General features: G+C 43.3%; 1 protein-coding gene across 10 annotated transcripts in view; it reads left to right on the top strand.

Moving 5' to 3' along the window:
• The window catches only part of CNTNAP4 (contactin associated protein family member 4), a 361,367-nt gene that overhangs the window by 323,285 nt on the left and 17,968 nt on the right, over positions 1–20,114 (top strand). For 9 of the 10 annotated variants that reach the window (XR_014555948.1, XM_083701909.1, XM_083701906.1 and 6 more), the window contains 4 exons: positions 5,239–5,457; positions 12,043–12,282; positions 13,725–13,949; positions 18,370–18,503. Coding sequence is in view for 9 of the 10 variants with exons in the window: in XM_083701909.1 (XP_083558035.1) it covers positions 5,239–5,457; positions 12,043–12,282; positions 13,725–13,949; positions 18,370–18,503 (818 nt within the window). In the remaining variant the exon portion in view is untranslated. Of the gene's footprint in view, positions 1–5,238; positions 5,458–12,042; positions 12,296–13,724; positions 13,950–18,369; positions 18,586–20,114 lie in introns of those variants that run through there. The other variant, XM_083701912.1, reaches the window with a different exon arrangement.

Below are 20,114 nucleotides of genomic sequence, written 5' to 3'. Positions count from 1 at the left end.
GCTCCATCATTTTATACACACACACACACACACACACACTTACTTTATTGGTTTTTTTTAACATATAATTTCCAACAATCATATAACATACCGTAACCTCTTCTCTTATACAATGCTTTAGACTTCCGTCAACACCTCTGATGATTTTCCGTTCTTTATCACTTATTCTGCATTTCTTAATTGCTCTATTACTCTTAATTATCACTAACTAATAATTCTCGTCATAGTCTTTCTTGCAATATTTCAGATAGTCCTCCATACAAAACTTCCTGCAGTCCTACTAGCATAATCTGTTCATTACCATAACTTTTCAAATAGTTCATATATTTACTCCAGTCTTCTAAGAATCTCTGGTCCCACAGGTTTCAAATCCTTCCTGTTCATTTACCCCATCATCCTTCTTAGTGAACAAAGCATAACCACTACTGAGAATAAAACTACTTCCAAATAGGCATTATTATAGTGCAACCTGCCACCCTGCGAGCAAAGTTTTGTTTTGGTTGTTAAATTATTACCGGGGGGGGGGGGCAGACAGAAAACATGAAGCTTGGTGCAAAATCCAATAGTGAGATACCCACTAACAGTGCCCCTGTTTCCAGGCTGCAATTTTCTTTTCAGTACTGTACACAGAAGTCCAATTAATGTTAACAATGTCTTACAGAACAAGACACATTTGTGGGTCAAGTAATAATGGGTAGAGCTGTACAGTCCATTGTGTAAAATCCAGGGATGCCCTGACTAGGTGTATTAATAGATTCCATCCAAAAGCCTAATGGCTTTCAAGATCCCTTGCCTGCCCACTCCCTTCCTGACCTCAGTGTGAAATGCTGCTGTCCTAGATTTGCTGCAGTCATTCTTTCTTCTTCTGCCCCCTTCAAACTCAGTGTTGCTGCCATGCATTTTATTCTTTGCTGCATGCCTGACGTTCATGACCTGTTCTCCTTGTTTTGACAACACGCAGCTTCTACTATCATTAGACTATATGTGAGGTCATTGCCCAGTCCAGATTTCATCTGCCAACTGGGGATTCTTAGGAAAGCAATCAGTAAGTGATTGCTTCCCTCCCCTTTCTGCTTTGCCTAAGCTTTCATTTGGGTTCTGTAGGCAAATGATCTCATTGAAGTATTCAGGGCATAGCTGTCAACTTTCAGATTTGAAAATAAGGGATCAGCAGCCTCGAAAATAAGGGATCAGCAGCCTCACCTGTCTCCCGGAGTAAGTCTACGGGATATCTAACAATCCGGGATAGCAGTGGGACGCAGCAGGAAACGGCGCTGGAATAAGGGTAAAAAGGTAAAGGTAAAGGGACCCCTGACAATTAGGTCCAGTCGTGACTGACTCTAGGGTTGCAGCGCTCATCTCACTTTATTGGCCAAGGGAGCCGGTGTTTGTCCGCAGACAGCTTCCGGGTCATGTGGCCAGCATGACTAAGCCACTTCTGGCGAACCAGAGCAGTGCACGGAAACGCTGTTTACCTTCCCGCCGGAGCAGTACCTATTTATCTCTTGCACTTTGACATGCTTTCAAACTGCTAGGTTGGCAAGAGCAGGGACCAAGCAACGGGAGCTCACCCCATTGCGGGGATTCGAACCACTGACCTTCTGATTGGCAAGTCCTAGGCTCTGTGGTTTAACCCACAGCACCACCTGCGCCGGAATAAGGGAATTTCCCACAAAAAAGGGAAGGTTGGCAGCTATGTTACAGGGTCATTTCTTGGTCTTGGAGGACCCTGGGCAGTGTGTCTTCTGCCAAGTCACTTCCTCCATCTGTTAGACCTCCTCCATTCCTTGGTCCTGGTGGGATCACCTGGCAGTCAGTGGATCCAGTCTGCCGACACTTCTCTAAATGTTAAAGAAAAAGAAAAAAAATGAATGGAGCCTGGAATCTGGCTCTGCCAGGATGTTGGGCCCCTGGCAGCTGACCAAATATGCCAAGTCCTAAAAATATAATTGCACATTCCTAAATTTATCTTTTGTGATTCAAGTACCCTCCACCCGCTTTGAGGATAAGAAAGAGACATGGACACAGTATATTAGGTTAATGGGCTAAAAAAGGCCACAACTATATTGATTACAGTATGTGAGAGGTATTGGCTTAGGCATTGAATAAAACAACAGAGCGTGACTCCACCTCCTCAGGGAGGGGTGAGTCTAGCAAGGGTTAACCACCAGTGGGAGGAGCCTGTTGATGCAAATACAACTAAAAGCTCCCCCTGATGTCACTGGGGGTTGCGCCATGTCCCTAGCCACCAGCAAGGGCGTCAGACAGGATCCACAACGCCTGATTCCTTTACCGGAATACCCATAAAAAGGAAGGGTAGGCGATGGCCACACCCTGCCCTCCAACACACAACCATATTCCAATGCCTAACCGCCAATACCCAAAAGTTGTGACGATTTGCTACAAGGTAGGCGAAAAACCAAGTGGCCGGTGCCAATTTGCCAGTTGGATAAAAATTCCTTCCAGGCCCTTTGGACAACCAAGGTGACCAACCACAGGTCCATAGCAATGTCAAGAACCAAGCAGTGAACTAAAGGGAGGGTGGGTGGGTGATCCAATGAGAAGCAGCAGCACAATGGCTAGGAAATGCTGCCGTGGCCGCGTTCGAGTGACTAAACCCCACCCTCAAGCCTCCAGCTGATTGGCTGGCCACCTGGGGATGTGGGGCGGCAGCCGGAGCAGCTGGGCAGGTTCCGCCCCCCTGCCAATGCAGGAAACAGCTCCCGCTCACAACTCCTCCCCTCCTTGAGGAGGTGGGGCTTTGTCATAGTTTTTAAAAAACATTTCTTCATTTGACTTTCCCCCCTCAGTTTTAGAACAGCACCCAGAACATACTAATGATGAAATCCCTCATTGGTTTTCACGAGAAGCAGATTCATTCATTCACATACAACAAAGTTTGCTTTTTTGTTTGTTTGCAGGCATAGTTCCAATTTGGAGTTTTGCCTGATTTTATTCCCTTGCTGGAGTCTACCCGCCTTCCCATTGGGAGGCACCTCTGAAATAAAAGCCCACAAAATGCATTTAAACCGAGTGTTTTGCCACCCATAGTTCTTTTCTTAAGGCACCCTGCAATGCCAAAGGTATTTCTGTAGAACTAATAATTGATTTCAAAGAGGAGTCCTGCTTCCAATATGATTGGGAAATGAGTTTGGCTAATTGAAGAGCAGGCATCAATCATCACGTTTACTTGGACACTTTTTTTGGCCCTTGTAGTCAGCGCAACATGAATCATAAATCACATTTGTGCTCCATGCCATGCCATTGATTTCAGTTATATCCATCAAGTAAGTGCAAGTGCTGGACAGAATGTTTGAAAGGTTAAACTTAAAGCTTTATATAGTAACACCTCTTAGGAGTTTTCATTTTCAGATATGAAGCTTGATTGTCGTAAGAACTTTTTTGGAGGGGAGGGGATTACTTTGACCACATCTTATGGAAACCATTTTCAGTCTGAGTGCAAACAGTAGCCTTCACTTACTAAACATCATTAGGTGTTACCCATCTTACATTGTGTTTGCATCTATTGGGCTAGATGTGCAAACTGTTAAATTAAAGAGAGAAATGTTCACCGATTTCTTTTCTGCGGAGCCCAGCACATTTCAGAGTCCAGATCCCCCCCCCCAAAAAAGGATGGTAAAGATAATAATAATAATACCTGTGTACAATTAAATTAAACGAGCCTCCCCCCCAAAACAATCAATCTCATTGCACTCTGTGTGCTTGTCGCACAACACACCAACCCCGAAAGTCAGTTGCACTATATTATTTTCCGTTCAGCAGTCTAACAGCCCACAGATAGAAACTGTTTTTTAGCTTGTTGGTATGACTTCTATACTGCCTGCCCAAGGGTAGAAGATTAAAGTGGTGCTGGCTGGGGTGTGAATCGTCCCTGAGAATTTTTCTCGCTCTCCTAAGGCAAGGATCCCTTGTGATGTCATCTAGCGGGCTCAGGGGACAGCCCATGATATCATGTGCTGAGTTCACCACCCTCTGTAAAGACTTTCTGTCCGTGGCTGTCAAGCCAACGTACCACACTGTGATACAATGTGAGAGGACACTTTCTATTGTGGACCGGTAGAAGGAGGTCATCAATTGTTGTTTAACATTGTTCTTTCTCAAGACCCTGAGGAAATGGAGTCTCTGTTGGGCCTTCCTAACCACCTGAGTTATATTGTTTTTCCAAGTGAGATCTTCACTAAGGTAAACTCCCAGGAATTTAAAGGAAGAGACTCTCTCCACACAACCACAAGATAGAGCTCTGAAGAGATTCTATAGTGAGATGGACTTTGAAAATCTCTCATCTTTATTGCTTCTTGAATTTAACAACATTTGTATCTTCTTAAAGGTTTCAGTCACTTCTATTTCAGACAAATCAGTTCTGCCAAGTGTTCTGACAGGGATTGGACTGGGATGAAGTTGCCCATAATCCTAACCCTGCCCTGAGTTCAGAAGTGGGGATAAGTTGGCGAGATTCATTTGACAAGAGAAGAAACTGATCCTTTAATGTCATCAGCAAAGCACTGTGGAATACCCTGATAAGCATACACCTTACGTTCCAACTTTTTAATACCCACTGAAATCTTTTCTATTCCACCAGTCCTATGTGGGCAATTAAGAATCCTTCTACAACAATTAGCTGATTTTTGACTTAAACTCGTGATATTGTTTTTATGCTATGGCTTTGTGTACACTCTTTATTCAGATTATCCAAAAATAAACTTTTGCAGAAGTTCTTTTAATATTAATACTTAAACAAATATTTTCCGCACCTATATTAGTAGGCAATATAAAATGCATTGACTCTATACTATTGAGCTTGTACTAGATGGATTGGCTTCTTAATCTGTATGACATAAAATCAGTTTTCCTACTTGCTGAAACAATCCTTTAACTAAAGGTTTATTCTAGTTCAACAACCAATTAGACAAATCATTAGGCTGTTTTCCACTTTCTTACTGAAGGCTTATTACATTTGTATACTCAGTGTCTATATTGCACGTATTTGTGGTATAAAGTTACACTAACTTAACTATCTGCCCCCCCCCCCAATAAATTAGTTTCCTGCAGCTAATATATAACTTACAGTAGAAGAGCTGAAGTCATTATTTTTAACAAAGGAAATTAATCTTACCATTATTCCACAACATGAAGAAAATAAGTTTATACCATTCTTTCCACACATTTTCAATGTGGTTTTGGTAACCCAAAAGTCTAAACTGTCTTTACTCTTTCTAGCACCAACTGAAGTGACGTTTTCATTTGATGTGGGAAATGGGCCAAATGAAATCACAGTGCAGTCCCTCTCTTCCTTAAATGACAACCAGTGGCACTATGTGAAAGCTGAAAGAAACATCAAAGAGGCATCACTGCAAGTAGATCAATTCCCGCAAAGAACTCACACAGCTTCATCCGATGGGCATATCCGTTTGCAGCTCAATAGCCAGCTCTTTGTTGGTAAGTCTACTTTTCCAGAAATATTTCCCAAGCGTTGACAAGGAACGGTAAACTGCTTCATATAAGAGAGCCATTTGTGTTGTTAGTAAGGTGATAGAGCGTGTTCTCCTTCATGGAGAGCACATGTTGCGGTGGGGGCCACCAGGACACTCCAAAGTTGGGGGCGGGCTAATTGATCGTTGGCCACTGATGCGATTGGAGCTTCCCTTGTTGTTGGGTTGGGAAGAAGTTAATGTTGCCATTTATTGATTGACAGCCAGAAATAGTAAAACTCCTTGCACGAGGCTAGGGCTTCCTCTTTTCGCCCGTGCATTGGATTGCCCGTCCCTCCCTCCCTAGAATAGGGTTGTTTGCTTTGACCTTGCTATGCCTGTCATGGGGTCGTCTGCTTTGGAGCGGGGGCCTGGTAGGAATTTTGTCCATCTGGCTGATTGGCTGGGGCCATTTGGTTTTTGCCTACTGCGTAGCAAATCGTCACAACTTGTAAAGTTCGCGGTTAGGCATTGGTTTATGGTTTGGTTGGTTGAGGGGCATGGATTGGCTGTGCCTGCCCCTCTAATGCTGCTGCTGCAAGGGATTCTGTTAAAGGAATTGGGAGCTAACTATTGCTTGTCCACTCTGTCAAGGGGGCTCGGGCCATAGCAATGAGCTCCTGGTTGCATTTGGGGTGAGGGCAGGTTCCCTGCTCCGCGTAACCCCCAAGTGTATTCCCCCATTCTGACTTTCGCATCATGCGGAATGTCAGTCTGTCCCCCATGGTGGGGGCAGATAGTCGCAACCAATGCCTACGCAACCACTCACAAATTTGTATTTTAATAAAGTTGTGGCCAAAATTATGCCAAAAATCTTAAACAAAAATTTCTGTGTGATGTGTGAGTTATTGGGGTGGACCTGGGGACCTCGACACGCAAATAGATAAACATTAGGAATATGAGCATTGGGGTAAGAAAATTCCAGGGTTTGTTGGAGAAACTGATCATCTAGATTTTTTTTTCAACTTGGTTTTTGGCCGAAAACGTTATGCATCATGTAGGTTGATGACAGGTTGAACTAGGAGGCAGATAGTTGTAAGACAGTGACCTTGTTTCTCCTGGGTGTTTCAGCTGTGACCATGATATCTTTCTGGGCCATTTTGCAGGGATAGGGATTGAAGGTGCAGTATTGTACGGCTGCTTCTCATTACTGCATGAGAGGACCCAGCAGATGATCATAGAATCATAGAGTTGGAAGAGACCACAAGGGCCATCGAGTCCAACCCCCTGGTGTACTTTGGCTTTGCCCTTTTTCTAGCTGTCTGTGGGATTCTATAACGTTCCATCTTGTCCTCTGTGCTGTTCAATTTCTACATGAAATCACTGGGAGAAGTCATCAACAAGATGATACCCAGCTCCATCCCACTTCTGCATCTGATCTTAGGGAGAAAGTGGAAACGGCCGTGTTCATCTGTTGTAAATAATTGAAGGGGACGTTAAGAAACGAAATCAAATTCAGACAAGTCTGAAAAATGAGTGGTACCGCACTGATTCGAGTGCAGAAGTGCAGCCTGTAATGAATAGGCCTGCATTGCCTCTGAAAGATCATTTCCATAGTTTGATGGTGTCAGTGGTGAAAAGTGCCTTTTCCCGTTTTGTCTGATGCACCAGGAATGCCCTTATCTCATGAAAGAAGACTTCACCACAGGAATTCATGTGTCATTTACTTCCAGGTTAGACTATTGGAATTCTTCTTTGGTGATCACTCGTAGCTGAGTAAGATTGTCTTCCATGAACACAGTTTTAACAGTGAGTCCATAGGGGACTGTGGAGGCCAGTTCGGGATCCGCATGTCCTTCCACAGTGGGGACATAGGTTTCCAGGCAGGAGTTGATCACGGTGAGGGTTTGCCAAGTGTGCCTTCCGCTTAGCTCATTTTTCCATTTTGTCCTAAGTTCTTTTAGGCAGCCCAAGAGACCTTGAAGATTTCCTCATTGACTAAAAGTAAAAAATAGAGCGGAGACTCTTTTTAATGTTTTATTATCATAGAGTTGTAGCGTTGGAAGGGATCCTGAGGATCATCTAATTCAATCCCTTGTATATGTAGCTGATCGAACCTGCAATCTTGGCATTCTCAGCACAGTGCTGATTTTAGAATTTTAGAAGTGTCCAAACAGATATAGAAATTCTACTGTCTGGTGTAAAGAATTACCATATTTTTTGCTCTATAAGACTCACTTTTTCCCTCCTAAAAAGTAAGGGGAAATGTGTGTGTGTCTTATGGAGCGAATGCAGGCTGCGCAGCTATCACAGAAGCCAGAACAGCAAGAGGGATTGCTGCTTTCACTGCGCAGCAATCCCTCTTGCTGTTCTGGCTTCTGAGATTCAGAATATTTTTTTTCTTGTTTTCCTCCTCCAAAAACTAGGTGCATCTTGTGGTCTGGTGCGTCTTATAGAGCGAAAAATACGGTATGCCCTTTGCACATTATCCTTCTCTGGGTTTTCACTTCTTAAACTTTGTACAGAAAGGTCCTGTACTTTTGCTCTCTTCTTTGTGACTCTGAAAATAAACTGAAACATGATCCGTTATTGCTAGCCCCTCAAAGATCTATGCAATTGCTTCTTCAAATTCTCTGGAGGAAGACTGATGCAAAGTGACTGTTGCTTTCATTTAAAAACTCCAAATGATGCATTTTTAAAGTTTGACAGAAAAGAAATAGCAAATTACAGTTTCATACATTTAATGGGACTAAATGCATTTTTTCAAGCTAATACTGACAATTCTTCTCCTTTGAATAATGCTTGCTTGTTCAACTGTTATTCAGTTCAATAAATACTTACATTTTTGGTGCAAAATCAACCGTTTCCTGAAATTATTCAATCAGTGGTGGTTATTGACTATGGTTCCCTTCACTACCCTGAATTCCTGTGCTTTCAAAGCTTGGCCCCTAGCTTTTGATAGCTCCTAAACATATCAATCTCTTACCACAATGACAAGTCTGACATTCTACCCGCAATGCCACACTAAATTGTTCTCCTTGTGACCATATTCTTGCTCTCTAAGACACTTCAAACAAGTGCAGATCACACACTTCAGACGTGTGTATTCCATGAGGTGTTATTTGGGATCCCAAATTAAAATCTGGCTTAAGCTGAAAGCCTGGATAAACTGGAGAAGCATACAAAGAATTCTTGTCTTTTGACCCTTTCCTCCTTCTGACCAGTTCTCCCTTTTTGGAGGGCTGTTTTGCGGGCAGGAATCTGGGTCCTTGCAGTGACCCGGTAGTGGGTGGAGGAATGCAGCCTGCATCAGCAGCATCACTGGCGGTGTCACACCCCTGGCCAGCCAATTGGATTTGCCTGGGGGCGTGGCTACGACAGTTTAAATAGAGGTGTGGCTGGGGAGGCAGTTTCCATTTCGGGATTTCCAATCCCACCCACCTTCTTTTCTTGCATGGTTTGACTATGGCCTTGCTATGACTTATGTCAGTCGCCTGGTTGTTGGGACCAGGTAGGAATTTTTCCACTTGGCAAAATTGGCACTTTCGCCTCTAGCAGCAATTGTCACAACTTCATAAGGTTAGGCATTGGGTAAGCCTTATTATGGGAGGGGAGGTTGTTGCCTCTGCCTGCCCCCCACGTTAAAGGGATCCGGGAGTGTGGTTCCTGTCCAAAGCCTGGGCATGGGCTAGGGCTATGCCACAACCCCAATGATAACCCGGGGCAGGGCTCAATTGATGTACATCGTAGGGCTCCCCCCTTCTGGTGGTTGACCCTTAAAGAGACTTCCTGCAGTCGGGCAGGAGTCAGTTATAGTCTTGCTTCACCCAACTGCCTAAGCCAAACTGCTCATAACTTGTTATGTATTGAGTTGAATAGGATCCAAAATGTAGCAGTCTGATCAGTCCTAGAACAATAGGATTCAGAATGCAGTAGTCTGGTCCTAGAACAATAGGATTCAGAATGCAGCAGTCTGATTGGTCCTAGAACAATAGGATCCAGAATGCAGCAGTCTGATTGGTCCACAGGAGCCACCCAATCCAGCTCCAGGTGGAAGTGAATCCGCAACCTGATTGGCCTACAGGAGAATTCCAGAATTAGCCAATCACGTGGGGCCCATTGTGTAATTAATGTATATAAAGCAGACATTCTGGGGGAACTTCCATTCCTCCTCACCACTATGAGCTGAATAAAGAGCATGAAATCCACTCTCGACTCCAAGTATATTTCACATCTGTAATCAATAAAGTTGTGGCCTTATTTATCCCATTAACCCAATACAGTGCTACCTCGGGTTACGAACTTAATTTGTTCTGGAAGTCCATTCTTAACCCGAAACCATTCTTAACCTGAGGTGTGCTTTCGCTAATGGGGCCTCCCACTGCCACTGTGCCGCTGCTGCACGATTTCCGTTCATATCCTGGGGCAAAGTTCTCAACCCAAGGTACTACTTCCAGGTTAGCGGAGTTTGTAACCCAAAGTGTTTGTAACCCAAAGCGTTTGTAACCTGAGATACCACTGTATACTTGTGTTTGTGTATTTATTTTGGAGAGAGCTAGGGGGGGTCCGGGGCCTTGCCACACAAAGCAGATCCACTCACTAGTCTCTAATCCTTCCTGTCCTAACAAAAGGAATGTAGCTCTGAAACCCCTTTCCTAGTCAATGGGCAAATTAGCCTGTTCTTATTGTGCTAAGGTCCCATAATATCCCCCTTTTACTTTTTGAATTATTTAAATTTTAATTAATCTTAAAAGTATTTAGAAAAAGGAAGGTGGCTGCACCGTAAATTGATAGGTGAAGTTTTATGTTTGAACCTACCACAGATAGATGCCCTTTTTGTGATTTAATACAGTAAACTTGTTTGGCCAACTTTGGAAGATTAATCCTAGTTTCTAGGTAGGGAACCATATGCACTGAAGAACTAATTTAACAGCTCGGCAACTTCAGTAGTAGTGAACAGGAAAATCTGGGACTTGATTTAGCTTCTAAAAGAACTTGGGGGTAGTTTTTGCTTTGTGTATGGCAGTTTTCATCTTTATGATGAAAACAGGAGGGAAACAGATTCTCCTTGCTTTCAAAACCAGGTGTGACCTCTTAAAAAAATTAATGGAAATGTATGGAGGACTGGTTTTCTTATTTAAAAATGTCAGTTATTTAGTAGCTTATTTCTCAAAGTATGAGGATTAGACCATGGGAACATATGGAAACTGAGATGATGATCATATATCTTAAATACTTGCTTGAACTCTTTTGTTTTCAGATGATTTGTTATACCTTATAACATGCACATGCATTTAGCTATTTTCATTAATTAAGTTGCTCAGAAGGAAACACTTCACAGTATTTTTTTTCTGCTCAGATTAGGCACAGAGTTCCTAAGATTTTCACCAATTCTTCCTTCCCCTTAAACCATATGATAATCTGCTCTTGGGCATTGGTGTGAGGAAGTGTAGATGCTGAGCAATTGTCTAGGGATTAGCTGTGTTATCTGTATGGTTGGTAGCAATGCTGGAGATTGTTAAAAACACCTTTTGGGGAAAATAGGGGGGTGGAGTCTGTGCATGACTTCTATGTCATTTGTTTAGCTGCTAATGGTGCTGCTTTTTGGAGATTTGTTGTATTTTTGTCTTTGATTTTTATCTGTAATTTTTGTTATGTTTAAGAGAATATATTGTTTTCCTGTTAATCATGCCCTCTTAATTATGTATTTTTGCACTTGGCATTCATCTGTAATATTTTATATGTTATAACATTCTATTTGATGATTTAAGTTATTTGATATTGAATTCAATTTAACTAAACAAATAAATAAGTTACAAGCCCAACTAAAATGTTGATAGCATGTAGGTTTGACTGGGCATGTCTTAGGAATTATTTTATTTCTAAACCCAGCCTCCCACATTGTGACTGCCACTATTACTATTAATTAATACCAAGTCTCAATCTGGTGAAAAGGCATGTAACAACAACATCCATCCTATGATTCTATGTACAATATTCAGGATCTTCCATTCAGAAAGACTTCCCCATTCTTCTCAACAGAGGAAGTAGGAATCCAATTAATTGGTGATAGCAATGGAATCAAATTTTCCATTCCATTTTTTTTATAGTATAAATGTTCCTTCAGATAACCGAACATATTAATAATAACAAATGGTGATACTCTTGTTCTGTGCTTCTGAACATCCCATGGTGACTACAAATTATGGTTTCTGAAATTCAGGTCTATGGTATATTTACCAGTTGGTACTTATGGAAGTATTTAAAGTACACACAACAAGTTCAAGGACAAAGAATGAAATCCAGAGGAGGGAATAAGAAATAAGAAATAAGTTTCTAACATTTGTATACTCCCTTGCTCTCAGATAATTCCAATACATGCTCTTGCTTGCTCTCTGCTACTGTCCCAAAACCCTGTCTTTCATAAACTGTTTCGGGGGTTTGACAAGTGCCCAAGAAACTTTCAATATATGCACTGGAGTAGCAGTTATTTGTAAATATTTTTAGATATGCCCACATGCCAGAATGGAATGTTTTGAGATGTGGAGGTTATTATACATCAAGTCACTTCAATTTCCTAAAAAAAGCTTAAATGAATTTATTTCCACTGCAGGCGGGACAGCATCCAGGCAGAAAGGATTTCTGGGGTGTATTCGTTCTTTACAGCTAAATGGAGGAGCACTTGACTTAGAAGAGAGAGCAAAAGTAACCCCAGGTGTAAAACCAGGTTGCCCCGGACATTGTAGCAGCTACGGTAACTTATGTCACAATGGAGGAAAATGCAAAGAGAAATACAATGGATTCTCTTGTGACTGCACTTTCTCTGCTTACACTGGGCCATTCTGTAAGAAAGGCAAGCATGAATTGTAAATTTATTTTCTACGAAATATCAAACTCAAAATGTTAATACTACGTTTTATGATTTTTTTGAATTTTTAAAACTTCTTAAATTGCTACATTTCTAATGTATGGCTTTATTTATATGTTTTTAATACCAGGGTTGGTTAACCTTCTATTGCCCAAGGGTTGCACTGATATACAACTACTACTCCAAGGTGGTGGGCATGGCCAATGTATACCCTCATTTATAGGTAAAGGTAAAGGACCCCTGGACAATTAAGTCCAGTCAAAGGGTTGTGGCGCTCATCTCGCTTTCAGGCTGAGGGAGCTGGTGTTTCTCCACAGACAGCTTTCTGGGTCATGTGGCCAGCATGACTTAACCACTTCTGGTGCAATGGGACATCGTGCCAGAAACCAAAGTGCATGGAAACACTGTTTACTTTCCTACTGCAGTGGTACCTATTGATCTACTTGCACTGGCGTGCTCTTGAACTGCTAGGTTGGCAGAAGCTGGAACAGAGCAATGGGAGCTCACCCCGTCATGGGGATTTGAACCACCACCTTCCAGTGAGCAAGCCCAAGAGGCCCAGTGGTTTAGACCACAGCACCACCCGCTCCCTACACCCTCAAGTCACTATATGAGGGACAAATTTATTTCTAAATGCCATTTCTTTGCATGTTTTATCTGCAGTTTGGAACTCAATTTACAGTGGTTAGATCTGCCTTCAATTAGACTTAAAGTTGGCCAGGATTAGTATGAACATTGTGAACCACTTTGCTTAAGTTTGAAGATGTCAGCATTTGATCTGATCATTTAAACTTTCATATTCTCAATGTCCTTCAGTAGAAATCTGGTAATGCATACTTAACAAACTTTTACACTCATTACAATGAGAACAACTTGGCTCCTCTTTACAAATATTGTGCCAAAGATAAGGACAGTGGATGGGTACCTGAGGGCACAAAACGTCAGGAGCAAGCTGGTAGGGATGATTTTACTCTTCCCTCAGTGTAGAGCCAACGCATGGAAAGAAATGATTTTACTTGTTTTTTTGAAAAAGGCAATTAGAAAAGTGAATTTGCTGTTTTGGGAAATAAACTTGGGTACAGTGTTCATTTGGCTTGACTTGCCAAAGCATTCAGAACGTTGCATTTATGGGTGGTCTGCCAAAAGCCGTATTCACAGCTACCTTGTCACTACTTGATGGAGCTTGAAATTGGCAGGGGGAGGGCAATGGCATGCAACCACTGTATGCTGAGTGGCTGCTAAGAATAGGCGCTGACAATCATAGCTAATGTTTCAAATTACAGTGCGGAACAATTGCTATTCTAATTTTTCTTTCTCTTGGAAATGTAATTAATGTTGTGTTTTATTGTTTTCCTTTTTAAAAGGAATGACAACCTTCGTTTATTTCAGGATGATGCTAACAAAACACAATTTGCGCATTGTTTCAGAGATCTCTGCATATTTTGGAGCAGGCTCTTCAGTTGTGTACAACTTTCAGGAATCCTACAGCTTGGCGAAGAACTCCAGTTCTCACGCTGCGTCTTTCCACCCGGATATGACGCTGAACAGAGAAGCAATCACTTTTGCCTTTCGAACGACGCGGATTCCAAGCTTACTCCTTTATGTAAGCTCCTTCTATAAAGATTACCTTTCCATTATTCTTGCCAAAAATGGTGAGTACGTCATTATGTATGCTTTCGCAAAGTTAACATTACCATGAAACTTTTAAAGTTTTTAAGCAGCATGCTTCCTCTACATCCATTTCCTGTCTGCATATTAACAGAAATGACTGTGAGAAGTGTGGCTTCTCTGTTTGTTCTTACATTCATATCTGCAGTTGAGTAGGAAGACCTGTAGGGACGCGGGTGGCGCTGTGGGTTAAACCACAGAGCCTAGGACTTGCCGATCAGAAGGTCGGCGGTTCGAATCCCCGCGAAGGGGTGAGCTCCCGTTGCTCGGTCCCTGCTCCTGCCAACCTAGCAGTTCGAAAGCACATCAAAGTGCAAGTAGATAAATAGGTACCGCTCCAGCGGGAAGGTAAACGGCGTTTCCGTGCGCTGTTCTGGTTCGCCAGAAGCGGCTTAGTCATGCTGGCCACATGACCCGGAAGCTGTACGCCGGCTCCCTCGGCCAATAAAGTGAGATGAGCGCCACAACCCCAGAGTCGGTCACGACTGGACCTAATGGTCAGGGGTCCCTTTACCTTTACCTTTAGGAAGATCTGTATGTTAATGATAACCCGATGGCTGAACAGATGTTTCTAGGGCCACATATTCTCCTGCAATGATTTTGCAAAGTTTTTTGCAGATAAAATCGCTCAGATTCGGGAAGAAGTAGACTCCACCGTGGGAGCAGGGCCAGGGCGGGAGAGTGCTAGAGTTCTGTCTAGTCAAGTTGAGTGGGATCAATTCCAATCTGTTACCTCCGAGGATGTGGACAGGCTGCTTGGACGAGTGAAGCCAACCACCTGTCTCCTGGATCCTTGCCCATCCTGGCTTATAAAAGCTAGCAGGGAAGGACTGGGCGATGGGCTTCGTGGGGTGGTGAATGCTTCCCTCTGTGAGGGAGCCTTCCCAGACCCACTGAAAGAGGCGGTTATTAAAGCGCTTCTTAAAAAACCATCTTTAGATGTGGCCACAATGGCCAACTATCGCCCAGTCTCAAATCTTCCATTCTTGGGCAAGGTGATAGAGCGAGCGGTTGCCGAACAACTCCAGGCACGCCTGGAAGAAGCGGACCATTTGGATCCCTTCCAGTCGGGATTCAGGCCTCATCATGGGACTGAAACTGCCTTGGTCGCACTGGTTGATGATCTCCGACAGGCTAGGGACAAAGGTGAGAGCTGTTTCCTAGTTCTGCTGGATCTCTCAGCGGTGTTTGACACCATCGACCATAACATCCTTCTGGACCGTCTTGAGGGGCTGGGAGCTGGGGGCACTGTCCTACAGTGGTTCCGCTCCTTCCTCCTGGGCCGTGTTCAGAAAGTGGTGGTGGGGGATGAGTGTTCAGACCCCTGGGCTCTCACTTGTGGGGTGCCTCAGGGTTCTGTCCTCTCCCCCATGCTTTTCAACATCTACATGCAGCCGCTGGGAGAGATCATCAGGAGGTTTGGGCTGGGTGTTCATCAGTATGCAGATGATACCCAGCTCTACCTCTCTTTTAAATCAGAACCAGTGAGGGCAGTGAAGGTCCTGTGTGAGTGTCTGGAGGCGGTTGGAGGATGGATGGCGGCTAACAGATTGAGGTTGAATCCTGACAAGACAGAAGTACTGTTTCTGGGGGACAGGAGGCGGGCAGGTGTGGAGGATTCCCTGGTCCTGAATGGGGTAACTGTGCCCCTGAAGGACCAGGTGCGCAGCCTGGGAGTCATTTTGGACTCACAGCTGTCCATGGAGGCACAGGTCAAATCTGTGTCCAGGGCAGCTGTTTACCAGCTCCATCTGGTACGTAGGCTGAGACCCTATCTGCCTGCGGACTGTCTCGCCAGAGTGGTGCATGCTCTGGTTATCTCCCGCTTGGACTACTGCAATGCACTCTACGTGGGGCTACCTTTGAAGGTGACTCGGAAACTACAACTAATCCAGAATGCGGCAGCTAGACTGGTGACTGGGAGCGGCCGCCGAGACCATATAACACCGGTCTTGAAAGACCTACATTGGCTCCCAGTATGTTTCCGAGCACAATTCAAAGTGTTGGTGCTGACCTTTAAAGTCCTAAACGGCCTCGGTCCAGTATACCTGAAGGAGCGTCTCCACCCCCATCATTCTGCCCGGACGCTGAGGTCCAGCGCCGAGGGCCTTCTGGCGGTTCCCTCATTGCGAGAAGCACAGCTACAGGGAACCAGGCAGAGGGCCTTCTCGGTAGTGGCGCCCGCCCTGTGGAACGCCCTTCCAGCAGATGTCAAAGTGATAAACAACTACCTGACATTCAGAAGACATCTTAAGGCAGCCCTGTTCTGGGAAGTTTTTAATGTGTGATTTTACTGTATTTTTGGTTTTTATGGAAGCCGCCCAGAGTGGCTGGGGAGGCCCAGCCAGATGGGCGGGGTATAAATAATAAATTATTATTATTATTATTGTGGGCTAGGGAGACTTGGCTAAATGTTCCTGGTAAATTACAGAAGCTTCAGCCCAGCTTAGGGAGGGAGTTGGAAGAGACCACAAGGGCCATCGAGTCCAACCCCCTGCCAAGCAGGAAACACCATCAGAGCACTCCTGACATATGGTTGTCAAGCCTCTACTTAAAGACCTCCAAAGAAGGAGACTCCACCACACTCCTTGGCAGCAAATTCCACTGTCGAACAGCTCTTACTGTCAGGAAGTTCTTCCTAATGTTTAGGTGGAGTCTTCTTTCTTGTAGTTTGGAACCATTGCTCCGTGTCCGCTTCTCTGGAGCAGCAGAAAACAACCTTTCTCCCTCCTCTATGTGACATCCTTTTATATATTTGAACATGGCTATCATATCACCCCTTAACCTCCTCTTCTCCAGGCTAAACATGCCCAGCTCCCTTAGCCGTTCCTCATAAGGCATCGTTTCCAGGCCTTTGACCATTTTGGTTGCCCTCCTCTGGACACGTTCCAGTTTGTCAGTGTCCTTCTTGAACTGTGGTGCCCAGAACTGGACACAGTACTCCAGGTGAGGTCTGACCAGAGCAGAATACAGTGGCACTATTACTTCCCTTGATCTAGATGCTGTACTCCTATTGATGCAGGAGTATAGCATCTAGATCAAGGGAAGTAATTGGAAGATGGAAAGGATTTGCTGAAACAATTAATCGAAGTGGAATACAAAAAAAGGGAGGTGTGAGGAGGTCGCTGAAACAAGTAAAAGAAAGTTAATAACATTGAAAGTATTGGATGTGTTTTTTAAATTGTTTTTGTTTTATTTTTGTTATGTATATGTAGTATTTTTGTCTTTGTATTGTATTGTATGGTTTTGTTATGTTTAATTCTTTTTCTTTTTTCCCTGTAACTTTCAAAACTTTAATAAATATTATTATTTTTTTTAAAAAAAAGAAAAGTTTCAGTGCATGCCACTGCTGGATGCTAATCCATGCACCCTGATGCCATCCAGGGCACATTTCCAAGTTATCATTCTGGGTTCTTTCCAAGTCTTTCTGAAAGAAGATGCTGGAATTGAGCCTCACATCCTCTGCACGCAAATCATGCTCTCGGTCATGCAACTGAGGCCCTTCTTGTATTTTGAGTTATGTTTGTAATTTATTTATGCATTACATTTATCATCTACCTTTCTTCCAATAAGCTCTAGATCAGCCTTTCTCAACCTGTGGGTCCCCAGATGTTTTGAACTACAACTCCCATCACCCCTAGCTAGCAAGACCTGAGCTCAGGGATGATGGGAGTTGTAGTCCAACAACATCTGGGGACCCACAGGTTGAGAACTGCTGCTCTAGATGGTCACATGGTATTTCCCCTCCCCATTTTATTCTCACAGCAAGCCTGTGAAATACGAATAGGCAGAGAAACAGTGACTGGACCAAAAATATCCGATGAGCTTCATCACAGAGTGGGTATTGATACTGGGTGTCCCAGCTCATAGTCTGACATGCTACCCACTACATAACACTGCTAGCTTTTCCTATGGAGAGAGCAAAGCAGTGGTTGATAGATTGTGGCCTTATGATTTTCCATGTAGACTGCCTTTTTGAGAGAGCAGGACAGTCCAATTTTTAAAAACTATGCTGCAGCTCTGGGCTTTTGTTTTGGATTGTATTCATATTCATGAACACTCTGGATAATTATGGATTGTATCCACCTAACATAATCAGAGTTTAAATGAATAAAACCAAGTTAGTTGTGTCCATTTATTTCAATAGGCCTACTCTAAGTAGAACTAACATGACAGAGTTAAGCATGAAGGGTAATTTCCATATTTTCTATCTTGTGTCTCCTTCTTATTTAAAATATTCCTTGGGTAAGTAAATAAAATATTCTACCACCATCATTTTTCAGATGCATTTATGTAAACTGGAAACCAGGTATTTTGTATATGCCCCGGTCATGAACATTGAAAACTAGGCGTTTTGTATATACCACTCATGAAACTAAAATATCATTTCCCCAATTCCTTCAGGAAGTTTACAGATCAGGTACAAGCTGGATAGCCATCAAGCTCCTGACATCTTCAGCATCAATTTCAAAAGCATGGCCGATGGGCAGCTTCACCGTGTGAAGATTAACAGAGAGGAAGAAAAGCTATTTGTGGAGGTAATGCCAAAAAATGAAAAGAAAATAAAGATTGTCATCAAAGAGGACGAGCCCCAAAGCAAAATAAAATAAATAAATAGAATATAGCATGTGGCCGTTGTATGTGTGTGTTGAGTGCTTATGTCGAGTGCCTCAGGAAGTAAAGCAAAACATAGCAGACTCTTGCTGGGCAGAGGGAACCTTGGCAAAGTGATGTCTTTGATGTTTATCTTTCCCCGTTTAAAAAAAGGTCAAAGTCTCATTCACAGAGTATTGGCACCAAAATAACAAAATCCTGATTCATGTCATCTTTCCAACTAATGACTATAGCAGGCTGAGATTGATAATTTATGTAGAACAGCAGGAAGCACAGAAGAACTGCAAGGTATTTTTACCCCTATCAAACATTACAATTTTAAAGGCTTAATGAAGAAAGGGAAGAACCTTGCTAGATGGTGGTGTGGCTTTTCTCTACTTTTACCTAATAGTGTTTCCTGAACATCTTCTAACCGAGGTGTCCAATTCTCCTGTAATTAAAAATGGAGGCACATTTATATATTCTGTTTATATTCCACCCTTTATCAATCCCATTGATCACTCCGTCTGGCTACATCTTCACATACTATAAAAGCTGTACAGTATTTTCTTTATATATATAAAAAACCTAAGCTGATAAAATACAGCTCACCTGAGCTCCAGTTGCATTGCTGCTACTTGACAAAAGTTAGAGGAGTGAGGTACAGGGAGGGTGACATTGTTCAAACACACTGGCAGAGCCAATCCAACCTCTCTGCTGCTTTGCATCGTCCCCTCTTCATCCCAGTTTAAAAAGGAGGAAATGTCCCTGGCATGATACAATGCTGCTGTGAAGAACAGGTCATTTTATACTGTGGTACCTCCGGTTATAGGGATGCGGGTGGCGCTGTGGGTTAAACCACAGAGCCTAGGACTTGCCGATCAGAAGGTCGGCAGTTCGAATCCCCATGACGGGGTGAGCTCCCGTTGCTCGGTCCAAGCTCCTGCCAACCTGCAGTTTGAAAGCATGTCAAAGTACAAGTAGATAAATAGGTACCACTCTGGCGGGAAGGTAAACGGTGTTTCCATGCACTGCTCTGGTTTGCCAGAAGCGGCTTAGTCATGCTGGCCACATGACCCGGAACCTTTACCTTTACCTCTGGTTATGGACACTTCTGGTTATGAACGCTTCAGGTTATGAGCGCCACTAACCCGGAAGTAGCTGCTCCTGGTTGCGAACTTTGCCCCAGGATGCGAACGGAAATTGTGTGTCGGAGGTGCGCGCGCAGTGGCAGGCCCCATTAGTGAAAGCGCTCCTCAGGATAAGAACGGTTTCAGCTTAAGAACGGACCTCTGGAACAAATTAAGTTTATAACCAGAGGTACCACTGTACTGTCTTTTATTTTCATAGGGCATGGATGTTCATGGGGAGGAGTCTGCATACTTTGTTCACCAAGGGGGGGGGGGGAATCATTTAGAAAACCACGACTGCAACCTTCTGTTGCTTAATCAATTATATTAATTGTTTAGAAATCTTGGACCAAAAGGCATCCTAGTTTTAATTAGGCAACAGGATTGAATCCTTTAAATCCTTAAAAAAAATGTGTGTTGTTGTTT

This window comes from Podarcis gaigeae, assembly GCF_964106915.1.
Source record: "Podarcis gaigeae genome assembly, chromosome: 11".
Taxonomy (NCBI): Eukaryota; Metazoa; Chordata; class Lepidosauria; order Squamata; family Lacertidae; genus Podarcis; species Podarcis gaigeae.
Note: the sequence above shows the minus strand (reverse complement) of the source record. Positions and strands in the feature narration are given on the sequence as shown.